The 22,597-nt window shown below is 41.9% G+C and overlaps 2 protein-coding genes across 2 annotated transcripts in view; one reads left to right on the top strand and one right to left on the bottom strand.

Moving 5' to 3' along the window:
• XYLB (xylulokinase) overlaps positions 1-4,435 on the bottom strand; it is a 106,622-nt gene extending 102,187 nt beyond the window's left edge. The window contains exon 1 of the mRNA XM_068404783.1: positions 4,390-4,435. The gene's annotated coding sequence lies outside the window, so the exon portion shown is untranslated. The remainder of the gene's footprint in view (positions 1-4,389) is intronic.
• Positions 4,436-4,721: 286 nt separating this feature from the next.
• On the top strand, positions 4,722-21,773 carry NUB1 (negative regulator of ubiquitin like proteins 1). The gene is made up of 15 exons (XM_068404987.1): positions 4,722-4,907; positions 7,938-8,055; positions 8,142-8,303; positions 11,120-11,178; positions 11,750-11,820; positions 12,705-12,887; positions 14,296-14,384; positions 15,785-15,891; positions 16,747-16,933; positions 17,297-17,404; positions 17,575-17,727; positions 18,673-18,819; positions 19,095-19,190; positions 19,934-20,126; positions 21,075-21,773. Exons 2-15 carry the CDS (start codon positions 7,939-7,941, stop codon positions 21,236-21,238), a joined length of 1,836 nt encoding a protein of 611 aa, XP_068261088.1. The 5' UTR covers positions 4,722-4,907; position 7,938; the 3' UTR covers positions 21,239-21,773.
• Positions 21,774-22,597: the final 824 nt, after the last annotated feature.

The raw sequence follows: 22,597 nt of genomic DNA, 5'->3' as shown, positions 1-22,597 counted from the left end.
TACCAGAAGTATAATGCATCTTTCTGCCATTACAACTCTATGCGCACAAAGAGGATAGAACCCTTTAAACTACACAAATGCAACTGTACTAGTACAGCTATTTTTTATAGATAGGCTTTAACATTTTCTCTTGTGGCACAATGCACCACAAACCTGTGCAAGTTTTTAGAAGTGAGTAGTTGTTGCTGGATCTCCTCCTACAAGATCTTTAGAGGAAGGAGACCCTCTTTTGCGGGTGCTTTTCAATGACAAAATCATGAGCTACGTATCACCCACTTCTGGCTGCAAGTATTCTGACAGGTCTCTGTCTCAAAAGTAGGCATCAGGAAAATTGAAGACTTGAAATGTCTCCCTATTTCATGATAATGTTAATTTCGACCTACACACCTGGCAGCCACTGGCTCTTCTGAAGCATTCCATACCTACCTGAGCTCCGAAAGGAGCGCAAAATGAGGATCAGGTGGGTGGCCCACAAAGCTCTTTATGATCCCTGCAAACAGTCTGCAAGCACACATCCCCAGTTACCATCACTGTCTCAAAATCACACCATCCACACCCAAAAAAGAGTGAGGGGAAAAAAAAAAAGATGCCAAAGACGCTCAGCTGTGGTTTATGTCCTTCTAGACACAAACTCTTCTCAGCAAGAAAAGATAAACCATCCCCTCAAAAGATATCTTGAAAATAGAGTCAATGCCAATGTGCAAATAAAATCCTATTGTCAAAGCAATAGCAGTGTTACCCATTTCTAATAGAAACTACCATTTTCTTTGCATCAAACAGAACTTCAAACCATTAATCCTTCACACAATTCCACTGACTTTTGTTGTGCTTGATGGAGGACACTACATCTGGAGATGTCTGCACAGATCTGTCAGAGCCCACACTTCCATTGCAGGAGATTCACAACTGCAAGTGCCCCACAGTACTTTGTTAGGTCCACAAAAATAGAAAAAATACCATGAATATAATGCTATTTTACTCCCTCTGGCCAAATGTCATTTCCTCTATGCCACTCAACAGTTTCAGACCCAAACTCTGTAGTGTCCCACACCAATCCAGCCACCACGAACTGGAAGTGACAGTCCTTAAGACAGTGCTGATATTACCAATAGCGATGAGTACGCCACAGTAACTCCTGAAGAATTTTCCACTCATCCTCAGTAAAAGCAGCAGAATCATAGAATCATTTTGGTTGGAAAACACCTTTAAGCATCAAGTCCAACTGTTTACCCAGCACTGCCAAGTCCACCACTAAACCATGTCCCTAAGCACCACATCTACATGTCTTTTAAATACCTCCAGGGACAGTGACTCCACCACTTCCCTGGGCAGCCTGTTCCAATGCTTGACAATGCTTTTGGTGAAGAAATTTTTCCTGATATCCAATCTAAACCTCCCCTAGCACAACTTGAGGCCATTTCCTCTTGTGCTGTCATTTGTTACCTGGGAGAAGAGACCAACCTCCACCTCATTACAACCCCCTTTCAGTTGTAGACAGCGATAAGGTCTCCCTTGAGCCTCCTTTTCTCCAGACTAAACACCCACAGTTCCCTCAGCTGCTCCTCATCAGACTTGTGCTCTAGACCCTTCACCAGCTTTGTTGCCTTTCTTTGGACTCGCTCCAGCACCTCAATGTCTGTCTTGTAGTGAGGGGCCCAAAACTGAACACAGGCTTCAAGGTGCAGCCTCACCAGTGCCGAGTACAGGGGGATGATCCCTGCCCTAGTCCTGCTGGCCACACTATTGCTGGTACACGCCAGGATGCTGTTGGCCTGCCCAGACTAGTTTCCAGTTCAGATGCTGATTTCTGTTTCTGGGTAGGCATGAGACATTAATAAAGAATCATAGGTACATATTTTTTTCTTCACAGTGGTTACAATTTTCAAAGAAAGATTAGAAAGAAAAAAAGATAAAACACAGATATGCATAATAGGTTTAGGTATAATAGGGAGAAAATACTAGATAACAACTAGCCCATAAAGAAACAAGAAACTACCTGGAGGGTAACACTTAAAGAAATTCATTGTCCTTTGATATGTGGTATACATTAGCTTTCTATTTACTTGTCTTGCTGATTTGTACTCCTGCCTACCGTTATACTGGAGGGTTGTTTTTGTTATATCTCCAAGTCTGTAGACCACAAGAGAACGAAATAAAGCTGAAGGAATAACCAAAAGAAAAATCCCATGTAAGCAAGAGGCCACTATTAAAACTATTAAAAAATTAATTCACTATCATTTTGCCTAGATACTTGCAATGACACACTTGAGAACATTTCAGCAAATGCAACTTCAACTTTTAAATCTTTTAAATCGGTATCACAGAAAGTTTATAACCTTATCTAGCCACTTACCTACTCTATAAACCCATTTGAACTGAATTAGTGATATTATTTTCTGCAAACACTTTTAAATTGATTTTAAAGTGCTTTGAATTAGTTATCTTAATTAAACATGGACCTTGAATACCTTGATTTAAAACTCAGTGCAGGTTTATGCATGGACTAAGTAACTAACTCCTTTGTAAGCACATTTATTCAAATACTTTGTCCTTTCCTGAGGCTTCTCTAGGATATTACTGTGCTTTGTACTGACTGGAACTTATTTAGAAAAGGCATTTTGCCTTTGGAGAAGCCCTTCAATTTAATTCCCAAGGACACTATGGAAGGTCAATTTCAGTAAATTTTGATTTTGGACTAGTGGACTAGTTTTAGTTATGAGAAAAGTTGCTATACTTACATTTCAAGAGACTGAACTATTACACAGGCACATTGTCTAATAAGAAAATTATTTTTTTTTTCCTAAAGCAGCTGTAGTAAAAATGAAGCAGGAAAACATGAGAAAAAAAATGGAAAACTTCAAATATGAGAAAGTCCCAGTTCTAAAGGGCAGCTGATTTTCAAAACCCTTTACTGTTAGCTTCTTCATGTTTGGAGATCATGGGACAGTAACTTTCATCACTCTGTTACCATAGCTTTAGCTAAGTTTCAAGCATTGAACTCAAGACTGCCATAAAAGCAAGTTTACTCGTATTTTATCAGTAGGCAAACTTGACTGATTTATGCACATCGGGGAGCCTAGAATCCTGAAATCCTAGTTCAGTCTCTTGTTCACAAGTTCGTGGTACCTGTGAAGTTCCCATTTCCAAAGCTGCAGTATGCAGCACCCCCACTTAGTCTGCATGACCGTCTAAGGAAAATGTTTTACGTAAGGACAGTCCTGCAGGCACATCCATTCTGGAGTAAATAATACTCCAGTGCAATGAGTTCAGTCACACATCAGAGCAGTTAGGATAAAATCCCTCTGCTGCTTGGACAGCTGGTCACATGAAAGAATTAACCCACATAAGTTAATTATTTCTGGTGTAACCCATTAAAAGAACACGTCTTTTACAGGCACCAAAAAGATTCCAGGGACAAGCCCCAACCCTTTGAGGGCCTCACATACAAATACAACATTGAGCAGCCTACGTTGTACAGCTAAATGTCTGTGTAGTCACTTACCCAGCTCCCACTCTAGGACATTATGGGAACTAGAAGTGACGCTCCAGCACCACCTCAGCTTGAGGTGGTGTTTAGTACCAGATTTTCCCCACATACACCATGTATTCTTCCAGCCTGGTCTCTGAATGCAGGTGATGTTTTTACAGCCCCAAAACCAGGCAAGAACCTGCCCGCCTGCCTGAAGGGGAAATACAAGCCCACACACGAAAGCTCACCCTGAATGTTGCCCTCAAAGAACACAGAAAAAAAATCACACATTATCATAGAATCATAGAATAGTTTGGGTTGGAAGGGACCTTAAAGGCCATCTAGTTCCAACCCCCTGCCTTGGGCAGGGACACTTTCCACTAGACCAGGTTGCTCAAAGCCCCATCCAGCCTGGCCTTGAACACTGCCAGGGAGGGGGCAGCCACAGCTTCTCTGGGCAACCTGTGCCCGTGTCTCACCACTCTGACAGTCAAGAATTTCTTCATAATATCTAATCTAAATCTCCCCTCTTTCAGTTAAAAGACATTCCCCCTTGTCCTCTCACTACTTGCCCTTGTAAAAAGCCCCTCTCCTGCTTTCCTGGAGCCCCTTCAGGTACTGGAAGGCTTCTAGAAAGTGTCCCCAAAGCCTTCCCTTCTCCAGGCTGAACAGCCCCAACTCTCTCAGCCTGTCTTCATAACTGATGCTCCCTGGCACCTTTCACAGCACCTCAGCCTTTTGGGAAACGCTCCCTCTTAGCACTGACAGGAATTTCAGCTCCTGTTGCCTCACAAACGGAGACGCTGCAGCTGAGGGGTGGTGGCAGTGCACTCAGCCTCCTCCAGGCTCCAGCCCCTCTTGGGGTATGTAGCCAAGCGCCTTGGGCACCCCCACCACCACGTCCCAGGGGAGAAACAAACCAGGCTGGGCGATACGGCAGTGCGGGGACAGCAGCACCTGCCCCTGAGCCACAGGAGACCAGCCAACGCCTCCCCTCCAGGTGAGGGCAGGACGCCAAGATGGCGGGCGAAGCGCGGCTTCAACCACGTGACGAGCCCCCGCCTCGCTCTCGCTCCCCTCCCCTGGGCCTTCCGGGCTTCCGTAGGAACCTGCCTCTCCCCCGACATATAAACGTATGGTGTGACGTCACTCAGGCCCCGCCCCCGGAAGGCGAGCGGCGGCCGGCGGGTGCTCAGGTAAGCGCGCGATAGCGCCGCGGGGGCGGGGCTTGCGCTTCGCCCCGCCCCCCTCCGCCACCGGACGCTGCTCGGGACCGAGGCACCGCCCCGGCCGCTCCCGGCGCCGTTGCCTCAAGGAGGGCGGGCACCCCTTCGGCGCCGCGTCCGTGACGGGGTTCGGGGGAGCAGCTGCGTGAGGGCCCGAGCTCCCCTCAGAGACCGCCTGGGCCCTGAGGCCCGGCCTCCGCCGCGGGGCGCAGGTGGGTGCCCGAGGGCCGAGGCGGTGGGAGCCCCGTTCCGCGGTGTGCCGGGGAGCGGCCCTCCGCCCGCCCGCTCTCCGCGGGGCCTGCGCGGCCTCGCCGCCTCCCGCCTTGCGGTTGCCCGCTGAGGAGCGGAGGCTGGTTGGATCAGTTCTGCTGCCGCCACGGGAGGCCCCGGCGGTGGGTGCCTCAGTGCTCCCCGGCCGCCGTGGTTTGGAAGCGCCTGGAAAGGGCGCGGCTTAAAGTGCCCTGGTGACACCCGTGACTTGTGGTCTCGGTGCTGTTGTGGTAGGGGAGAGGCTGGATGTGCCCTTCGGGAGGCCTAAGCTCGCCCCAGGCTGGGACTGGCAGTGTTGGGGTTTCCATCCTTTCGCTGAGGTCCTGGCTCGTGGTTTATTCGCACATGACGCTGCTTCAGTCTCTCACCCCCCTTTTAGCCACGGGGGGGCTGTATCATAGCTGCGCCAGGTAGCTTTCCTCCTTGTGTTCCGGAAAAAATAATGTGTACTGCTGTACTAGTAAACCACTCTCAGAATCCTCTGTTCCTTCCCTCAAAAATTTGGCTTTTCAACCTTATTTCTGTAAGTATTTTATTTTCTGTCATATTAAAGGCTAACTGGATGACATTTTAGTTAGAAAAACTCAGTCTTGCATTCAAAATGGCCTTTGGGAAATACCCCTGGTTGTTTACTCAAATTAGTTTTGAGAAAGTCCCTTTAAACTCTTACCGAAAGTGAAACTGTGTCAGGAGCACTTGTGTTGGCTGATGGAAAAGTAAGTCACAAATATTTTTGCTAAGGATTCTCTCGCAATTTAGTTACAGTGAAATAGGAATTTATGATAAATGTTAGTGTTACATATGAAATGACAGCTTTTGTGTTTGTGAAAGCAAATTTTTTTTTTAATAGGGGGTTGGAAAGAGTAAGTTTTGACTGGAAACTCCAGTGGAGTTTGCTGTTTTAAATAGCTTAGTAAGAAATTACAAACTTATAAAACTATAAAATAGTACTGATAATCAGATGAATGACCAGTTTATAAATGCTACTCGTATTTACAATTCGTGGTCTTAGGCATAGGTTGCAATTTTAGAGTTTATCTGGCTGCCCCAAAGCCATGGGTGCCTTTTTTGTTTCTCAAGTTAATGATAAGTAGAATTATAGCTATAAAATGGTTCTTCAGCATAACCTAAAAGTGGGAAAATGATGATTACAAGTTGTTCATGAGGATTGCCAGGCATGTTTTGGAAAAGAGGGAAAGCTGCATGAATAACTTCAATTGATCTTTTGAGAATGGAGCATGTTTGTTGCTTTCTGCTTTGTAAATGCCATGTTCTGCCTTGGCCCTAAAATAATAATAATATTGTCACCATCCCAACAAGAAGAAGAATGCACGGGTTTCTCTCCTAGTTTGGACAGACACTATGCAAATTATAGCAATCAAACAGGAAGGATTGTTAAACCATCCACTTGCTCGGTTAATCCTTCTGACTCCTCTTTAGAAGAGACTTGTTTTTGCAGCGTTCAAAGATTCTTTGTAGCTCGTTAAAGCTGGGGTTGAGGTAAGGTTAACCAGTAAACTTACCACACATCGGATGTTTGCCTGTGCGTTTTTGCTCTTAAATAGTGTTCTTCTGAGCAAGGAACAGTCTTTGAAACTGGAAAAATGGATAGAAATGTTTGAGTCTTCTGTCCCCTTTTCTCCTGAGAGCTATGTGCTGACAAACAAGAATGAGAAAAGGAAACCACTCTGAAAGAAAAGTGAAACTGATCAATCAAATTTCAATGCCAACCTTAGTGCATATGTGCCAACATTTTAAATGCTTTTCTGTGTAAATTAAGGGACATCTTCCATATGATTCCCAGTGTCCAAGAGCCAAAAGTCTCCCATGCTTTAACATGTACATAGATTTTCTTGTTTATTTTTTTTTTTTTCTGTTGAGGTCACTGCACCCACCTTTCCTTGCCCTTTCTGCCTTCCCTATTTCTTGGGGGGGGTTCTTTCAGGGACATGCTGATTCACTCACAGAAGTTACTGGTTTCTCCAAGCTGAGTAAGAGTAACTTGTGGTGATGAATTCTGCCTAAACTCTCACCTGCGAGCCAGGGAGCTGCTCTGTTCAGCTCGCAGTGATCTTCTCCCCAGTGATGGGTACCTTAATGCCTGGTGCAGATTTACAGTGCGTGTCATCTCTGATCTCAGCCTCTGCACTTCCTGTTGCCTGTGCCCCGTGTGCCTGTTCTAGCTGTGCAGTGGGAAGAGCGTCTCTTGGACTATGAAAAGTGGCACCCCTCCTATTCCTTCTTTGTGAAACCAGAATTTTACAATACCATTTTGTGATACTATTAAATTGTTTGCTTGACCATTGACATCAGGAAGGGGAGGCGTAGATCATTGTCTGCTCTTAGCTCTCCATGCTGTAGCTGATCTCGCTTTGCTGGAGGGCTGCGAGCTTTACCTTATGGTGGTCTTATAGTGGAGCTTGTGGTTCTGGGATGTTCCCTTCTGACCCTTATTTTCTGTCCTCCCAAAGAGAGCGATAATTCATGTTCAACCATCCACTGGTGCAGAAAGACTGTTAAAGTAGGGAAGTGGGAGAAGCAGGAAGACGGAGGTACAGCAAGGACGCTTTTTGGAGGGGGAGCGGATTGAGCAGCCATGTCCAGGGCAGGGCAGAGAATTGAATCATGGATTTTGATGAATTGGCACCTTCTGCAATTCCAGCTCACATGAGGGGTCAGGGGAGAGGTTTAATTTGTCTTGAATCTGCAAGATCCAATGCAGGGGGCTTCTGAATTATCCCTACTCCAATCCAGGTTTCACCTCCTTTCCAATTTTTTATAGTAGTTTGGACTCAGGTTCCCCTCCCCACCAAAATGCATGGAATGCGTTTTATACTCAACTTTTTTTTCAGAATTCCGAAATGCCACTTAGACTTCTTGAAAAAGTACAATCTCTTAGTACAGGAAAGCTATATTAAAAGATTGATTATTTTTCTTTCTTTTCCTTTCCAATTGTGCTTTTGTTTCAAAAGAATGGCACAAAAGAAGTATTTAATAGCAAAACTGACCAGTTGCTTAAGAGAGGACAAAATTCAGCTATGGAAACCACCGTATACAAATGAAAAAAAAGAAGCTGGTGAAGAGATGAAGGTAAATATTCTCTCCAAGTTGATGTCATGCATCTTCCATGTCATATTGCTGGTGCATTTTCCCATTTTTTCTTGCTGTTTTCTTAGGAGCTTGTACAAAAATATTCATCTAAGCTGAATATCAATGAGAACGATACAGAGAATATGCTTGAAGAAATACGGTGTAAAGCAATTGAGCGTGGAACAGGAAATGAAAATTTTAAAGTGACTGGAATTGCGAGACTTGATATATATCTGCCTCGTAGAAAAGTAAGTGATGTTGTATAAAAGTCAGGATAAGTAGCTTTACTGTGGCCTTTTGAGTTCTAGATACGTATCTAATGCAAATATCTTCACTTCTTCAACTTTTTCAGGTGTTTTGTATGAGAGATGTGTGTTAGGCATATAAAATATGGGGAGAGGGGGAATTATGTAGGTATATTTCACTTTCCCAGGTATGTGGGAATATCATGGCAAAGGAATATAATATTGGGAGATCAGTAATTGTCTTCCCTTTAAGATCTAATGAGAAATTGTCTTTCAGTTAAGAAAAGTAAATTAGATTTAAGTGTCTGACTAGTTCAGTTTGATTCCTTCTGATGTAACTGTTTGTATTAGCAGTAAAGAACAGATATATTTTTTCAGCTGTAGAACACCTGAAGTTGAATTAGCATATGAATATCACTGTATTACCACAGCTTTTGTTTAAAAGACAGATTTATTTAAAAAAAACAAAATCCCTTTAAGTGCAATAAGCAACTTGAACTTGGTGTCATCTTAGGCCACGTATGGCTGATGACATTGAAAACAACTCCTTTAGCTTTTACCGGTGGCATGTGGCAATGTTCTTACAGGGATGACATTATCCTCCTGTAACTCTGCCAGCCCAGGCAGCTAACTAAACTTACCTTAAAATAGGTATGTCCAGTGTTTGAACTTGGAAACAAGAAGCAGGATTTTCTGTTGCGATGGTACTCATCTGTTCTAAGTCAGGCTCCTAAAAGCTTCACAAAGATAGAATGGAATTAAGTCTTGCCCTTATAAAGTCAGGCTTCAGCCTCTAGTTTCATGCATAAAATATGCCAGAATAATGATGTGAATCTAATTAAATCAGTGTCAGACTGGTCACCATACCAGATTCTGTGGCTACATCTACCCTAGTCAACTAAACACAGGTTGGGTCCAGGCTGGCCACTGTTTGGTGGACATCCATCCATACTGTAAAGCTGTTCCTGTTGGCTCTGATGCAGTTTAGCCCAGCCCCCCCGATATCCTGCCAAGCAATGCCCAGGCACAGTGTGAGGGCTGACGTGGGCCAGGGACCGATCTCAGATGGCACTTTGGGTACAGCTGCTCTGCTCTGAAGGTTGAGAGGATTCAGCGTTATGGATGCGAAGTGTGCCGTGCAGGTTGGTCACAGGACAGAGAGGAGGCCCTCAGTTAGGTTCTTACTAATACAAAGCCTCTTAACTGGGAATATTTTCCCCTTAAAAACAGTCTCTAGCAAGCACAACAGCTGTCTCCAGTCACTTCCTAGTTTTGATCATGTGCAGGAGCAGCATCTTCCCCAGTGGTGTATGTCTTCATCCACTGGTATCAGTGAAAGGTAAGTTCTTTATTTAGGGGTGTCACTGAAAAATAGTAACCAAGAAAAACTCTCCAAACCAAATTATAGTTTAGAAAGCCAACATTGGTTTATTACAGCTGGGTGCATGGGGGATATCTCCTCCTATCATGCACACCTAAGAACAAAAGCTTGCTCCTTATATACATAATTCCAAGAAAAACCCACCCCATTAGAAACACGCATATGCTAATATGTTATGTAATGCGTTACGTAATGTCTTTACGCATGTGTACTAAATTGGGGAAGGGCTCTTGGGTGGTCTCTGGTGGTCGCAATCCCCCTTTAATCGTGCTTCTGCGCAAGCTTGGTCGAGGCCTTCTTGTATACAAGTACATGTGTTCTCAAGAAGAAGATATCGTTTTGGACTTCTCTGACACGAGAGTTTATGGATCAAGTTAATTTAGACATCACAAAGTTGTTCTGTACAGTTTTGTTTTGTCTTTTGGCCCTTTTATAATTAGCAGAGACCTTTGTTTTGCTAAGACTAAGCGTAACAGCATGAGTCATTGTCTACTAGAACCTTGTTATCAATCCCATAAACAAACTCTATCTACAAAACATGTAGTTTGCTTCAGAACCTATTGTTATTCTCTATTATTCTAGCTAAAAGGAAAATTACTGACAGGAAAGTTTGTTCTGTGTAAAGGTAACACAGAGCAGGCCTTTTAGAGCCTACTCTGAGGCCTACTCTTGCTAAACCATTGCTGAACTGAACCGTCTGGTATCAGGGGCACTTAAAGGTTGTAGTTTTCTTATCAGCAACAGAAGTGAATGTTCACTCTGGAAAAGGGTAATGGTTTGGTTTTGTTTTTTTTTCCTGCAGAAGATCTTAGATGGTAACCTATGCTTCAGAAGGATTTTTTTTTTTTTACTGAGTACTTGCAAAACCACAACACACAATCATAATTGTTCTCTCTCCTGTAGTGAAAAATTATTACTAGGGCATGTGATGGGCTAAAGGGTAGAGAGTGTTAAGTGATTGCCATGCAGTTAAAATAAACAAATAGTTTCATAATTCCTCTTTACAATGCCACTGGGCATAGGGGAATTAATTAATTTAAAATTCCAGTTTATCTAATCTGGGACCAGAGACGCTAATAGGAATTAATCACAACTTAGCCAGTCACAGGTGAGTGGCGTAATTACAAAGCAGAGTTAAGATTGGAAGTGCATAATTAAATTAGTCTGTTTAAATTGTTTGGTTCTGAATTTAATTTATCTAAGTCTGAAACTTCTGTTGTTATAATGCTTATTTTTAGCACTATATAGCAAGTAGAAGACTCCCTGCCCGGAAATCACTAATATATATGCCCAGCCATAACCCTGTTAACATGATTATTATTTGAAAAAGAAATGATAGCTGTTGTAAAACAATTAATTATGAAAATGTCCGAAGTATCTTGATATCATGCTTTTTTCTTTCCCTTCTCCTTTCACCCACCCAATATAATTACTACAGAGCAGAAAAATCCCACTGGAAACTAACCTGTTCATCACAGGCAAGGAGCTCAGATCACAGTAAGTGTCATCACCCTTGGTTTTTCTCTAATGAGACAGCATACTGTCACAGACGAACAGAGCACTATTTGTTTGATTTAAGCTTTTTCTTAGCATGTATGCTTGTTCAGTACCTCTGAATGGGATGTCCAGCGTCCTTGTAGGGCAGTTCTTCGTGTAAGAAGCTGTGGTTTAACAGATAGAAAATGGAAAGTTGCATCTGTGGAAGAAGATAGCTCTCTGTAAATCCCCAGCAAGTACCTGAGAAGGCACTAGTGATCAGTATTCCAAATCTCTAACTAGGCAGGACTTCTGAACAGGGAACATTAGCTTTTCTTCCTTTTCTGTTTTTAAGCCTAATAAAATCAGATTCTTTTCTGTCTGCTTTGCTTTTCCCTTTCTGTATCCCAGACTTTCCCTATATGGTATACCAAGCTTTCTGATTATGTTATTTTACTTTTCACAGCCTTTTGTAGCAGAAGTTTTAAGCCAGTTATGAGCATACTCATTTTTAAGTTTTATTGCTATTCTAATAGAAATATTGTATAGCCTTACAAATTTATATTCATGGATGAATTTTTTTATTTCACAGGATAGCACAGGAACACGCATTAGAAGAAAATGCCATCAAAATAATCATAAATAAGAAGCAGCTTGACCTGGGTACGTATCTCTAACTGAGTATATTTTTGTGATAATTTTCCAGCTTACTGATTCTCAGAAGAAGAATTTCTTGCAACTCTGTTAATTTTCAGAAATTCCCAAGGAATAGCAGTTATATTTGTCAGGTTCCGCTCTACAGGAAATTTAATGAATTATAATGATCAAAACTCTTAGATAGAATTAGAGCAATTATAGGAATCCTGTAATAAATGTTAAAAATCCATTTTTCAAGTGTTGAAACACTGAAAATGCACATTTAAGAGAAACCCTGAATTTCCTCAAAAACCATGTTGTATAACAGCACATTCAAAAACTTTTGGTAATGCTTTACACATGTTCAACTTATCAGACATGTTGTGGGAAGTGATGACAACAGCTTTCTCTTTATTGATGGCCTAAGCATTGGACATATTTATTTCCTTTAGAATATGTCAGAATTAGATCCATGGACTTGACAATAAGAACTCAGATTCAATTCTGTCCTATTACTATTCTGGTGTATGACCCTGGACATGTTGTTATTCCAGTTTTTTCCTGAAGATTGATGAACTGAAATAGAAACAATGGTATTTTTTTAATGTTTTGAAAAAAGCAAGCAAAGAAACATACCAATCATTTAAAAAGCACTTTTAAGATGCAAGTCTGATTCTAATTTCTGAGTTTCTGCTGAATATGTCAATAATTGGCAGGGGTTTTGATTGGGTTCCTGTGTCTGGTAATTACTGTGGTTCTTCAGTACAATACGAGCAAGGCAAGTGGCTGTTCAGGTTTTTTTGTTTGTGGGTGTTGGCTTTTTTCCCCCCACAACGGCAGTACAATGTTAAATGGTCTCTCATCACAAATACAGAGTATTTGGATTGTATTCATCATGCTCTGTTTTGCAGGCAAAACCCTTGAGGACCAGGGTGTAACACACAATGCAAAAGTGATGGTACTTCAACTGGAACAGAGTGATGAGGAAACTAGAAGAAAAGTTCAGGAAGAAGAACTTCAATGCAAGAAAGAAAAAGAAAGAAATGACAAGATGCAAAGAACTAAGAAGGGTTTGGAAATTCTAGCAGAGAGAGGTAAGGGGGGTTGTTGGGGTTTCTTTTGTCGGGGGGAGATGGGTGGTCATTAATTCTTGTGCATCATGTTATCTTCTCAGTGGACTTTCAACATAGAAGAGTGCCTGTACCATGGCTGGGTTTCAGTTAATACTTTCCTAGGTTTCTACCTGTAAGTTGACTAAAACTTCCTCTTCAACTCTTCATACACAACTAGAATGCTAGAAAACATTTGGTCCTTTGAGAAGGTTATAATATAAATCAATTATTATTTAATTGGCACTTGACAGTTAAGGGACTGACGTCTGTTGAGAACAGGCTTTAAATTTATTGTAGACACAGTGGAATAATGTATTATAAGTCATTCAACACTTTTTTGTAGTTTACCTCAGATATGGCTGTGCGTAACCATGGTTTCATTGTGCAGAGCAGCTCACTTGTCATTCTCATCTGTAACGTGGCTGTTCCGTTCTCATTGCGTTTGATGTTGATTGCTGGCAACTGTGGATTAAGTTAAAGGGATATAGTCAATTTAACAGCAATAATTTTTCAAAATGAGGTTGTGTGTGTGAATCGCATTGCTAGATGGTGAGTTTAAATCAATTCTCTATTGTTTCAAAAATCCACAAACAAGAAACTGTGAAACTGAGTATGTGCTGAACTCCTGCCAAATGCAAAAATACCTGAACAAAGCTTCTTTCAATGGTCAGTGACAGCCTGTTTCTTACTATAATGTCAGATTTTGAACAAATTAAGTAAGTGATTCCTTTTATGGCTTTAAGGGGTAATTTAGACCCCAGCCCTTGAATCCTGTATAGGGCCTCTTTAAGGTATTTAACACTAACTGTCAGTTATAGCACAGTGCCAGCGTGGAGTCCATAATGGGCTCACAGGCTGAAGTCTCTGTGTGAATTGTAGAAAGGATTTGACAACCCTTTTGTTTCATCTGAGAAAAATTGCAGGGCAGAAGCTTTTAATCTTGGCAAACTCCTGCTTAACTGTCTTTTGTTTACCAGAAGATAGTGAGCTGTATTTTTTTTCAGTTTTATCAACTGTGCTCAGTTGTGGTTTTTTTAATATTCTATGCTTTATTTGATAAAGCATTTCAAATGTTACATCGTGTAAAATGTAGGTGTTTTGTCCTCTGTGAAAAATTCTTTACAATTCATGTAACTTTTAATGTTGTGTCTAAATTTCTGGATGAACAGGGCCTTTTCCTTCGTGACCTTTCTAAGTTACTCATGTTTGTCTGATCAGGGCCATTTTTGGTAGGTCTGTCCAAAACACAGATGCAGCCTTTATATGTAATTCTGATTTTTTTGTTTGCTTTTTTGTTTAACGATGTACTTACTGACATAATCTTACAACAGCAGAGTTACTCTGTTGAAGGTGGTACTTACAATTTAAACTGCTTTTTCTTGTCTTTCAGAGGAGTACTTAGATACGGATTCTGCTCCATACCTAGATATAGCTAATCAGACTGGAAGGTCAATCAAGATTCCTCCTCAAGCCAAAAAAGTAGGTAAAAGTATCTTACAAAGCTACAAAGATGGCTTTTTATAGCTTGATTTGTGAAGCATTTCAAATATGGGATTGAAATACAGTCAGACTTTTTGGGGATGTAACCCTGGGTCCAGCAGATGTTTGCTTAATAGAAATAATTTTGAAATAAAATTAAAGTAGAACTCTACAATTGGGAATACTTCAGTCATCTGGAGAGAGACCTCTGATTGCTGATCTAATTGCAGGTCTAATCTTGCACCCACCCCTGTGGTCCATATCTTATTTTTGTGTTTTAAGAAGAGCTTTAACTTTGTTATATCCTAGCATCTATTTTAAATTTTGGGTGCCCTAGTACAACATGAAAATAACTTGTTCAGGGGATGGTTTCAGTTGGGAACTCGATGAGTCTCTCAAAATCAGACTCTTATTTTAAAATCGTTTTGAGATCTTTTGCACTCTGACCCCTCTCAGATTTAAATTTGTTCACCATTCAAGAAAGTCCCACATTCTTAACTGAAAATACCTTTGGTTGGGTGCATGGTTTGGATGACAGTAGAAGTGATAGATGTGATACTGGCTGTTGAAGCAGAAGAATTGCGATAGGTGCTGTCTTTTAAGATTGCTCGATTTTCTGAAGATAAATAAAAATACTTGGAATTACACCCAGTAACAAGAAAAATACCTTGGGAAGAAATGAGCAGGCCCCAATGTGTGCTAACGGCTGCTCTAACCTCTTCTGAAGCATACTGCGTTTTCTACATCATCTGGAGTTTCTGGATGATTGGAATAACAACTGTCCCTTCTCACATTGTGTGCTGTTCTGATGAAGTGCTGAAAGTAGTAATTCACCTGAAGAGTTAAAGCATCAAATGTTCAAGCGCACAAGATTTCATCAGTATTGAACGTGGGTGAGAAGAAATATTGCAGGTTGTTTCTATCCAGAAATATTATTTACATTTCCATTTGTCATACTGCAGGAACTAGAGTGTGTTCCTGTGATGTTCAAAATTTAATTTTCAGTTCTGAGGTTTTGCAGGAGGTGAATCGTTAGGTTTTACAAGGTAGTTGTTATAGCACAGCAAAAACAAATTTGATGCTGTTAGGAAGCGTAACACCCAGAAAAATGCTTAGCTTATTATCACACATCATTGAAAATCTGTCTAGGGTTGCATTCTTAAAATAAACTTGGTGCAACATTTCACGTGTCAGTAACATTCATTGCTTTTAATTAGACAATATCTAACATTAGCAGATGGGAGGAAAGTATGAAGCGGTGTGAAATAGTAGTGCTCTTACAGCACTGATACAATGATATTTTTCTGGGAAGAACAGGTGCTCTAATGGATTACCTAGATATTCCTTTTTAGTTATGTGAGTTGGGGACGCGCAAAAAAAGTCTCAATCTGTTTTTCTAGGCACTTGTGCTGGCAATGGGTTATCATGAGAAGGGCAGGGCATTAATGAAGAAGAAAGAATATGAAATAGCACTGCCGTATTTGTTGGATGCTGATAAACACTTCTGGTAAGAACCTTTTTGAGTCTTTGTGTCTCTTTCCTTTCCTGTCAACCCAATACAGGAACAGCATTAGCTCTACCTGTGCATGGAAATCAGGGCCTGTTTTACCCAGGATAACTTCACAACCCCTCTGCAGATGGGAAACAGCAAAGGCTCTGACCTGCAGTGACAGGTGGCTTCATGCAGAACAGCTGAAACAGATACTGGCACTGGGCAACTTAATCTTTCATATCCACATAAACAGAAACTGTCAATATTCATGTACTAGGCTATAAATCGCATTAGCTTGAGACAGTTACAGATACTTTTGCAGTTGCTCCTGTGAAGTAATAATTTCCTGTAAAAGGTGGAGCAGATAGCTGAGGTCAGTAACGATGCCAGGGTTTCTGCAGGTAAACTACTTTCCTGTCAGCAGTCAGAGCCCTAAATTGCTCTTTTGAAGACCCCCAAAAGTAATATTGTCCCCATCTGTTTCTCATCTGTATGTATGTGCAAGGAGACTGGCACAGGACTTGGCATGTTCGTGTGCACTAAGAAAGACAGTTTCTCTATCCTCTAAAAGATTACGCAGGGTTTAATTCCGTTCTGCTTTTAAAGAGATGCTGTCTTAAATAGTAAGAAAATGAGTTGTGACTAGTGTAATTCTTTGAGAAGTAGTGCTATCGTTAGTGCCCCGTGCATTAGTGAATGTGATGGGAGATCAGTGCTGTATTACAGTTCCACCGACCTCAGTTTGCTACTTCAAATACAAACTGTGTGCTTTCTCAAACATGAGTATGCACGTTGTTTCATTAGTGTTAAAAAGTGTGTTGAAAAAATAACCTCTCCCCAAAAAAAACAAAGTGTTTTTTTATTTTCCAGTGAGTGTAGCACAGAACTGCTGAACACCGTTGATAATTATGCAGTGCTGCAGCTGGATATAGTGTGGTGCTACTTCCGTCTGGAGCAGCTGGACTGCCTGGATGATGCAGAGAAAAAGCTGTCCACAGCACACAGATGCTTCCAGAGGTGCTATGGGGAGAACTATGAAAGACTTATTGATATCAAAGTATGCTGGTTTTGATTTAATTCGGGTGGCTTTTTTTTCCTACGTGCATTCAGTTATTGTTCAAGTATTACGAGACTGACTTGTCGAAGTTTAAAGTTTTCTTGTGCCTCCTCAGCCTGTAATCTCGTTGTGTAATTGTCAGCATAGTGAGAGCATTGGACCGGACACAGAGGTCGTGGCAAACGTGCCTTTATATGCACAGACATCATCAGTGTTTTAGATGTGACACTTTATCTGCATACTGTGTCACATATTAGTGACTATGTCTTCTTTGAATGTGTAAAATGTCCTGTTGATAATGAATTGATGTTCTACCATATGCTTCTACCCACATGACTCCTCCTTGTTTGAACAATTCTCTAGGGAAGCTATGGTCGTGAGAAGGTTTTATTTCTGCGGCTTTACCTTCTTCAAGGGATAGGACACTATCACAGTGGCAGAGAAAAGGAGGCTGCCGAGTATATTCAGAAGGTAAGGCACCATGAGGTAAAACTTCCAAGCTGTTCACACTAACTCCTGTGTTTGGGCTCTGTCTTGCAACTTCTCCCTGTTCTTTGCTTACTCAAAAATGGGGAGACATTTTTCTTGTTTGTATGTTAGCAACGGTGTAAGTAGTATCATTTTGTTCTTTCTATATACAGGCATCTCGTTTATATGAAGAGCTGTCCATAGATCCTCACAAAGTTGATCGCCTGTCACTCCTGGGATTCTCCGAACAGGAAGCTCGCCTTGCCCTGCGAGCATGCCATGGGAATGTGGAGCATGCTGCCAATCTTATCACCAACAGGAGAGAGGTATGGTGCAGTGAAAGTATTAAATCAAGGATCATATTAGTTGGGGTGTCCATAAGATGTTTTGTGTGACTAGTGCAACGTGGTGCTAAATTAAGGACTTTGATTATCATGCTTTGGCACTGTTAGTGTAACTGACAGTTTGACATCTTTTGCCACAAGTTTGAAAACAAGACTTAATACAACAAGGGAAGCTCTGTCCCAAAACAGATGGGATGAGAGCACCAGAGACCTGTGGTTATACCACAGAAGTGCATTCGAAGATTTTGCACCGGTGGTTACCAGTCAGCAATGCTCTGTGTGGGAATAAAACCGCCATGATCAAGCTGTCACTCCTGCGCTTGGCTGGTCTGAAAGACAAGAGGGTCACGAGGGTAACCATCAAGCTACACCGTATTGTGGCTTTGGACTTGGAAGATCCAGGAGGGGAGAAGGATTTTTTTTTTGTGCTGAAGTGAAGGAAGCTAAAGTGAATTGGTGTCCAGATCTGAAGTGCCTGAAGTTACGTTCTTGTAAGCTGAGGTGGCACTTCTAGATTTCAGACGGTGAAATGTGGACAGAAAAGTCAAGTGGCTGAGGGAAGGGCTGAACAGAACTCCTTGGCGACATGCCCAGTGCTGACTGTATGTCCTTGGCAAGTCTTGTCACAGGCCCATCTGCCAAACGGGTTTATCACTTACCACACAGGGCCTATAATAGCTGTGACAGCCTAAGATCCGATCTGCAGAGCGGAAGTATGGCAGCAGTGCTAGCTCATGGAAATGCAGCTTTATTTAGTAACAAGTGTCTGGCAGCACAGTCTGTATTTAAAAAAAAAAAAATCCCTTTTCCTCAAGAGATTCAAACTCGAAGAAGTAAATCCAAGAAACCCTTGGGGATGTATATGCACAGGGGAAGGCTGAAGCATTCTCATGCACAGTGAGCTTTGTTCTTGCTGTGTTCTTGCAGGAAAAGGCGCAGATAAGGAGGGAGGAGAGAGCTAAAAGGCGGCAGCGACTGGAAGACATAAACACCTTGAAAAGTATGGGCTATTCAGAGAGAGCTGCTCAAGTAGCTCTTCATAATACACATGGAAACCTGGACCAAGCCTTTAAGGTAAGTGACTTTCAGGAGTAGTACTTTTGTACAAAAAACCTTGTTTGCTTTTTTTTATTTATTGTGTGGTAGATTCTTATTTTCTGTAGTCTCTAGTCATCAGTTTTATAGCTACCTTTTCTGAACTCTAATGACTAAACTTCCACTTCCTGACTCAACGAACCAGATATCATTTAAGTTGGCTCAGGTTTGCTTATATCAACTCTTGGGCTAAATACACCAAGGACTGCTATATTTCTATTGCTCTATTCTGATCCCTCTCTGTTCTATTGTAGTTTATTCTTGACAATCCAGAGTTATTGTTAGAAGATGATGACGATGATCCTGTGGCCATGGACCAGTTTCAGGTTTCCCAGGAAAGTATTGATCAAGTAAGTTAGACCTTTTTGCTTTTTTAGGAGCTGGTTGTCTTGTTTCTGAGTTATGCCTTCAAACACACCAGATCTTCCTTAAGCAAAGGTGCACAAATTTTCTTTGACCCATGTCACTCAAGCTATCACGCTTCCACTGTCTGGCATCTGCTCTTCACGGTGAAGTCACACTCAGGCTAAAATGTAATCCCTGTGTGCTTCCTGCCCATGACACCAACTTGTCATGTGCGGATGCGGAGCAAAGTCTCTGCACTCTAGTGCTCTATCCCAAAAAAAAGCCAGCAAACAAGAAATTCATTCAAACTCTAAAGAGTTGGCATGTGTCTTTCTCATCGTAGGCCATCTGAAAAGCTCTTCAGGAGTTAGTGTGGCTACGTAATCTGTGTCAGATAGGCAAGAGAACTGTATTGCCTAGAAAAAGTAAATAGCACATGCACCCTCCTGATATACTGGAGTGCTTTGAAGTTTCCTTTTGAAAAACAGAAAAAGAACTGGTCTGCTGTTAAACAAGAGACTCTTGATTCTGCTTGACATCCCCATTCCTGTAATAGGTCACTGCCCTGTTGTTAACTGTTCCAGTAAACCAGAGTCAGTGTCCTGGAATTCCTGGCATGCAGCGCTTTCCTCTGTGCACGAGGAATGACTGTCAATGCGGAGTCAGATTCCTGTCAGACCCTGGTGCTGGATGAGCTTGGATTTTTCCAGATTTTTTAATTATTTTTTTTTTCCCCCCTCTTCTGTAGCTGATGTACATGGGTTTCAGCCGTGACTCAGCAGAGCAAGCTTTAAAGGTCTTTAAAGGCAACATCCACTTAGCTTCCCAAACCCTTGCTCATTATGGGGGAGTCCTTCCTGCTTCCCTGCAGCTGTCTCCAGAAGGGTCCAGTTCATCAGAAGAATCAGCTTCATCAAAAGATTCACCTGCAGAGTCTGCAGGTAAGAAATGCTGCATACAGCAGGCAGAGGAGAGGGAAGGGGGAAGGCTGTTCTTCTGGCTCTTGTACAAAATGATTAAGCCATTTCTGCTTAAATACTGGTGGAGGGCCTTGAGTAATTACAGATAACTTGTTAGTAACACAGTTCCAGGCCAGGCAGCCCTTACCACAGATGAGCTGTAGCCCCGGCAGTCAGTGACAGCTATGTGTGGCACCATAAGGGATACATATTAGCTGTAGGCAGTGTGTAAGGTGGACGCAGCTCAGAAAAAAGGGGTAACCTTCTGAGGCATCCTGGGAAGGGCTAAGAGGAAACAGCTGCTGAGCTGGCCAGGGCTTTGGCACACAATGCTGGAGGCCTCAGGTGTCTGCATCCTCACCTCCCCAATGAGGAGCACGTGGCCCTCTCCAGCCCACAGACAGTTCTAGCTTCTGCCATCCAATTGTATTCACTCACACCAGTTCTCTTCAAAACAAACCACCCTCTCCCTGCCTGTACTGTTCCAGAGAGCCAGTACAAAGTTGCTGGAGCATGTTCCCTGGGCCTGCCACTGATAATGATGATTTTTTGGCTTGCTAATATCTGGGTTCTGACTGATAGGAAGTTTATTCCAAATCTGCGCTATACAGTCAGCTGATTGGACCACATTCCTCGTGTCCCTTGTGTGGTAGAACTCTAACTGATACTCACTGTTCAGCAACAAGGAAACGCGCATACTCTCTTTCTCGCTTTATTTGTCAGAGCTGTAGTGATCCCTGTTGTACAACTGAGGGCTTTCCTACAGCTTTAAATAATAGGAAAAAATTGCCATCCTGTACTATCCTTTGCAGAGCTATTTTAACTGAGGAGGTTTTACAGTACCAGGCTTGCAGAGCGGTCATGCTGTTGAAAGGGAAAGTACTAACTTCTTTCAGAGGTGAATTCACTGCTGCTGCTTTTTCTTGGAAGGTTCTTCTAGTTCACCAACAGATGAAGACATGGAGACTGACGCAGTCAATGAAATCCTAGAGGATATTCCTGAACATGAAGAGGATTATCTGGATTTAACACTGGAGGAAGAGGAACAGATCATTCATGAATACTTATCCTATATACAAGTACCACAGCATTAAATCCCATTACATCTACTTCAGTTATATGTATTTACCTTGACAAATTGAGTTTGGATTATAACTGCACCTTCAGCTTCTCTCTGACTAAATGCCTTGAGTTCAGTTAAACTATAGGTGGAACACTTAATTCCTGCTTATTTGTAAATCTGCTTAAAGCCTACATTTGTGATACGTTATAATTTATTGTCATAGCAGAAAAATAGAAACATTTATTTTCAGAAGAAAATTTAATAGAAATAAACTATATTTTTATTGTGAAATAAGTTAATTCACTTAGTATTCAAGTAAAGAAGCATTTCTATACCATTTTAAAATACCAGCTTTAAAAAAACCCATGAGTTTGTAAAGCAGAAACCTAGCTCATGAGGTTACAGAGGTATCGACTTACCAACTGTTGTTTTCTTCTGAAAGATTTCTAAAAGAGACATTTATGTGTCTGTTGTGCATGGATTTATACTGTGTTCTGCTTGTCACTTCACGCGGATGTTTGTTACACAGGCAATAAAGGTAACTGCTGCTTCTGCTGTGAGTAAGAGTATTCTGTCCTTTGGTTTTAAAAACCAGTAGGAACTACCTGGCAGGGCTGTGTCCTGTCAGATCTCAGTGACCTGGGTAGTGGTATTTCATTTTATAACTAAATAACCAGCTTCCCCAAGCAGCAACTTGACCTGTTGCAGGTGTGGGGTGTGAGCTGGATGGATTGCATGGGGAAGACATGATTTTCTTTAATCAGTGCCTGAACCAAGTCTGGTTCAACAGCTGCCTCAGGAGTGGTACCCAGCTTCTGCATTGTGGAGGAATATTTGGGTTTGTTTTTTAATAACATCCCATTTTCTGCTATGTAAGCACTCCTCTCCACGGGGAAAAGTAGTTCCCCTGCTTGTCAGCTTTTCTTAAAAATGGTTTCTTTGCTTTCCTGAACTTCAGGCTCACGGTAGAGGGAGCTCATGCCCCGTCTGCTCCAGGCGCAGGGCTGGAGCTGGTGGGAACAGGGGAACTGTCAGGGATCGCTCCTTGAAGCAAGGCTTAACGGCAGCTGCTGGAAAATGAACCTTCGGTCTGGTGACAGTGTATTTGTACCCAGCATCTAGCAGTGGGGAAATGAGAGGGCTTGAACTTTTGTTAGGGCGAGCATGATAGTGGAGGAAGCAGAGCAAAATGACTGCTAAGTTCCAGTGGATGGACTTAATCGGCTGCAGTCATGGATTTTTTTTTTTCTCCTGCTACCTTAGCCAAGGACAGCAAAAAGCAGGCAGTGATTACACTGTTAAGGAATTATTTGTATTTCATACTTCTGCATCAAGACAAGTGCTATAAAATTTGAGTAGTTTTGTATCTCTTCCCAGAAGGTTTAAGCCA

This window comes from Nyctibius grandis, chromosome 7 (assembly GCF_013368605.1).
Source record: "Nyctibius grandis isolate bNycGra1 chromosome 7, bNycGra1.pri, whole genome shotgun sequence".
Taxonomy (NCBI): Eukaryota; Metazoa; Chordata; class Aves; order Nyctibiiformes; family Nyctibiidae; genus Nyctibius; species Nyctibius grandis.
This window is presented reverse-complemented; position numbering and strand designations above follow the sequence as displayed.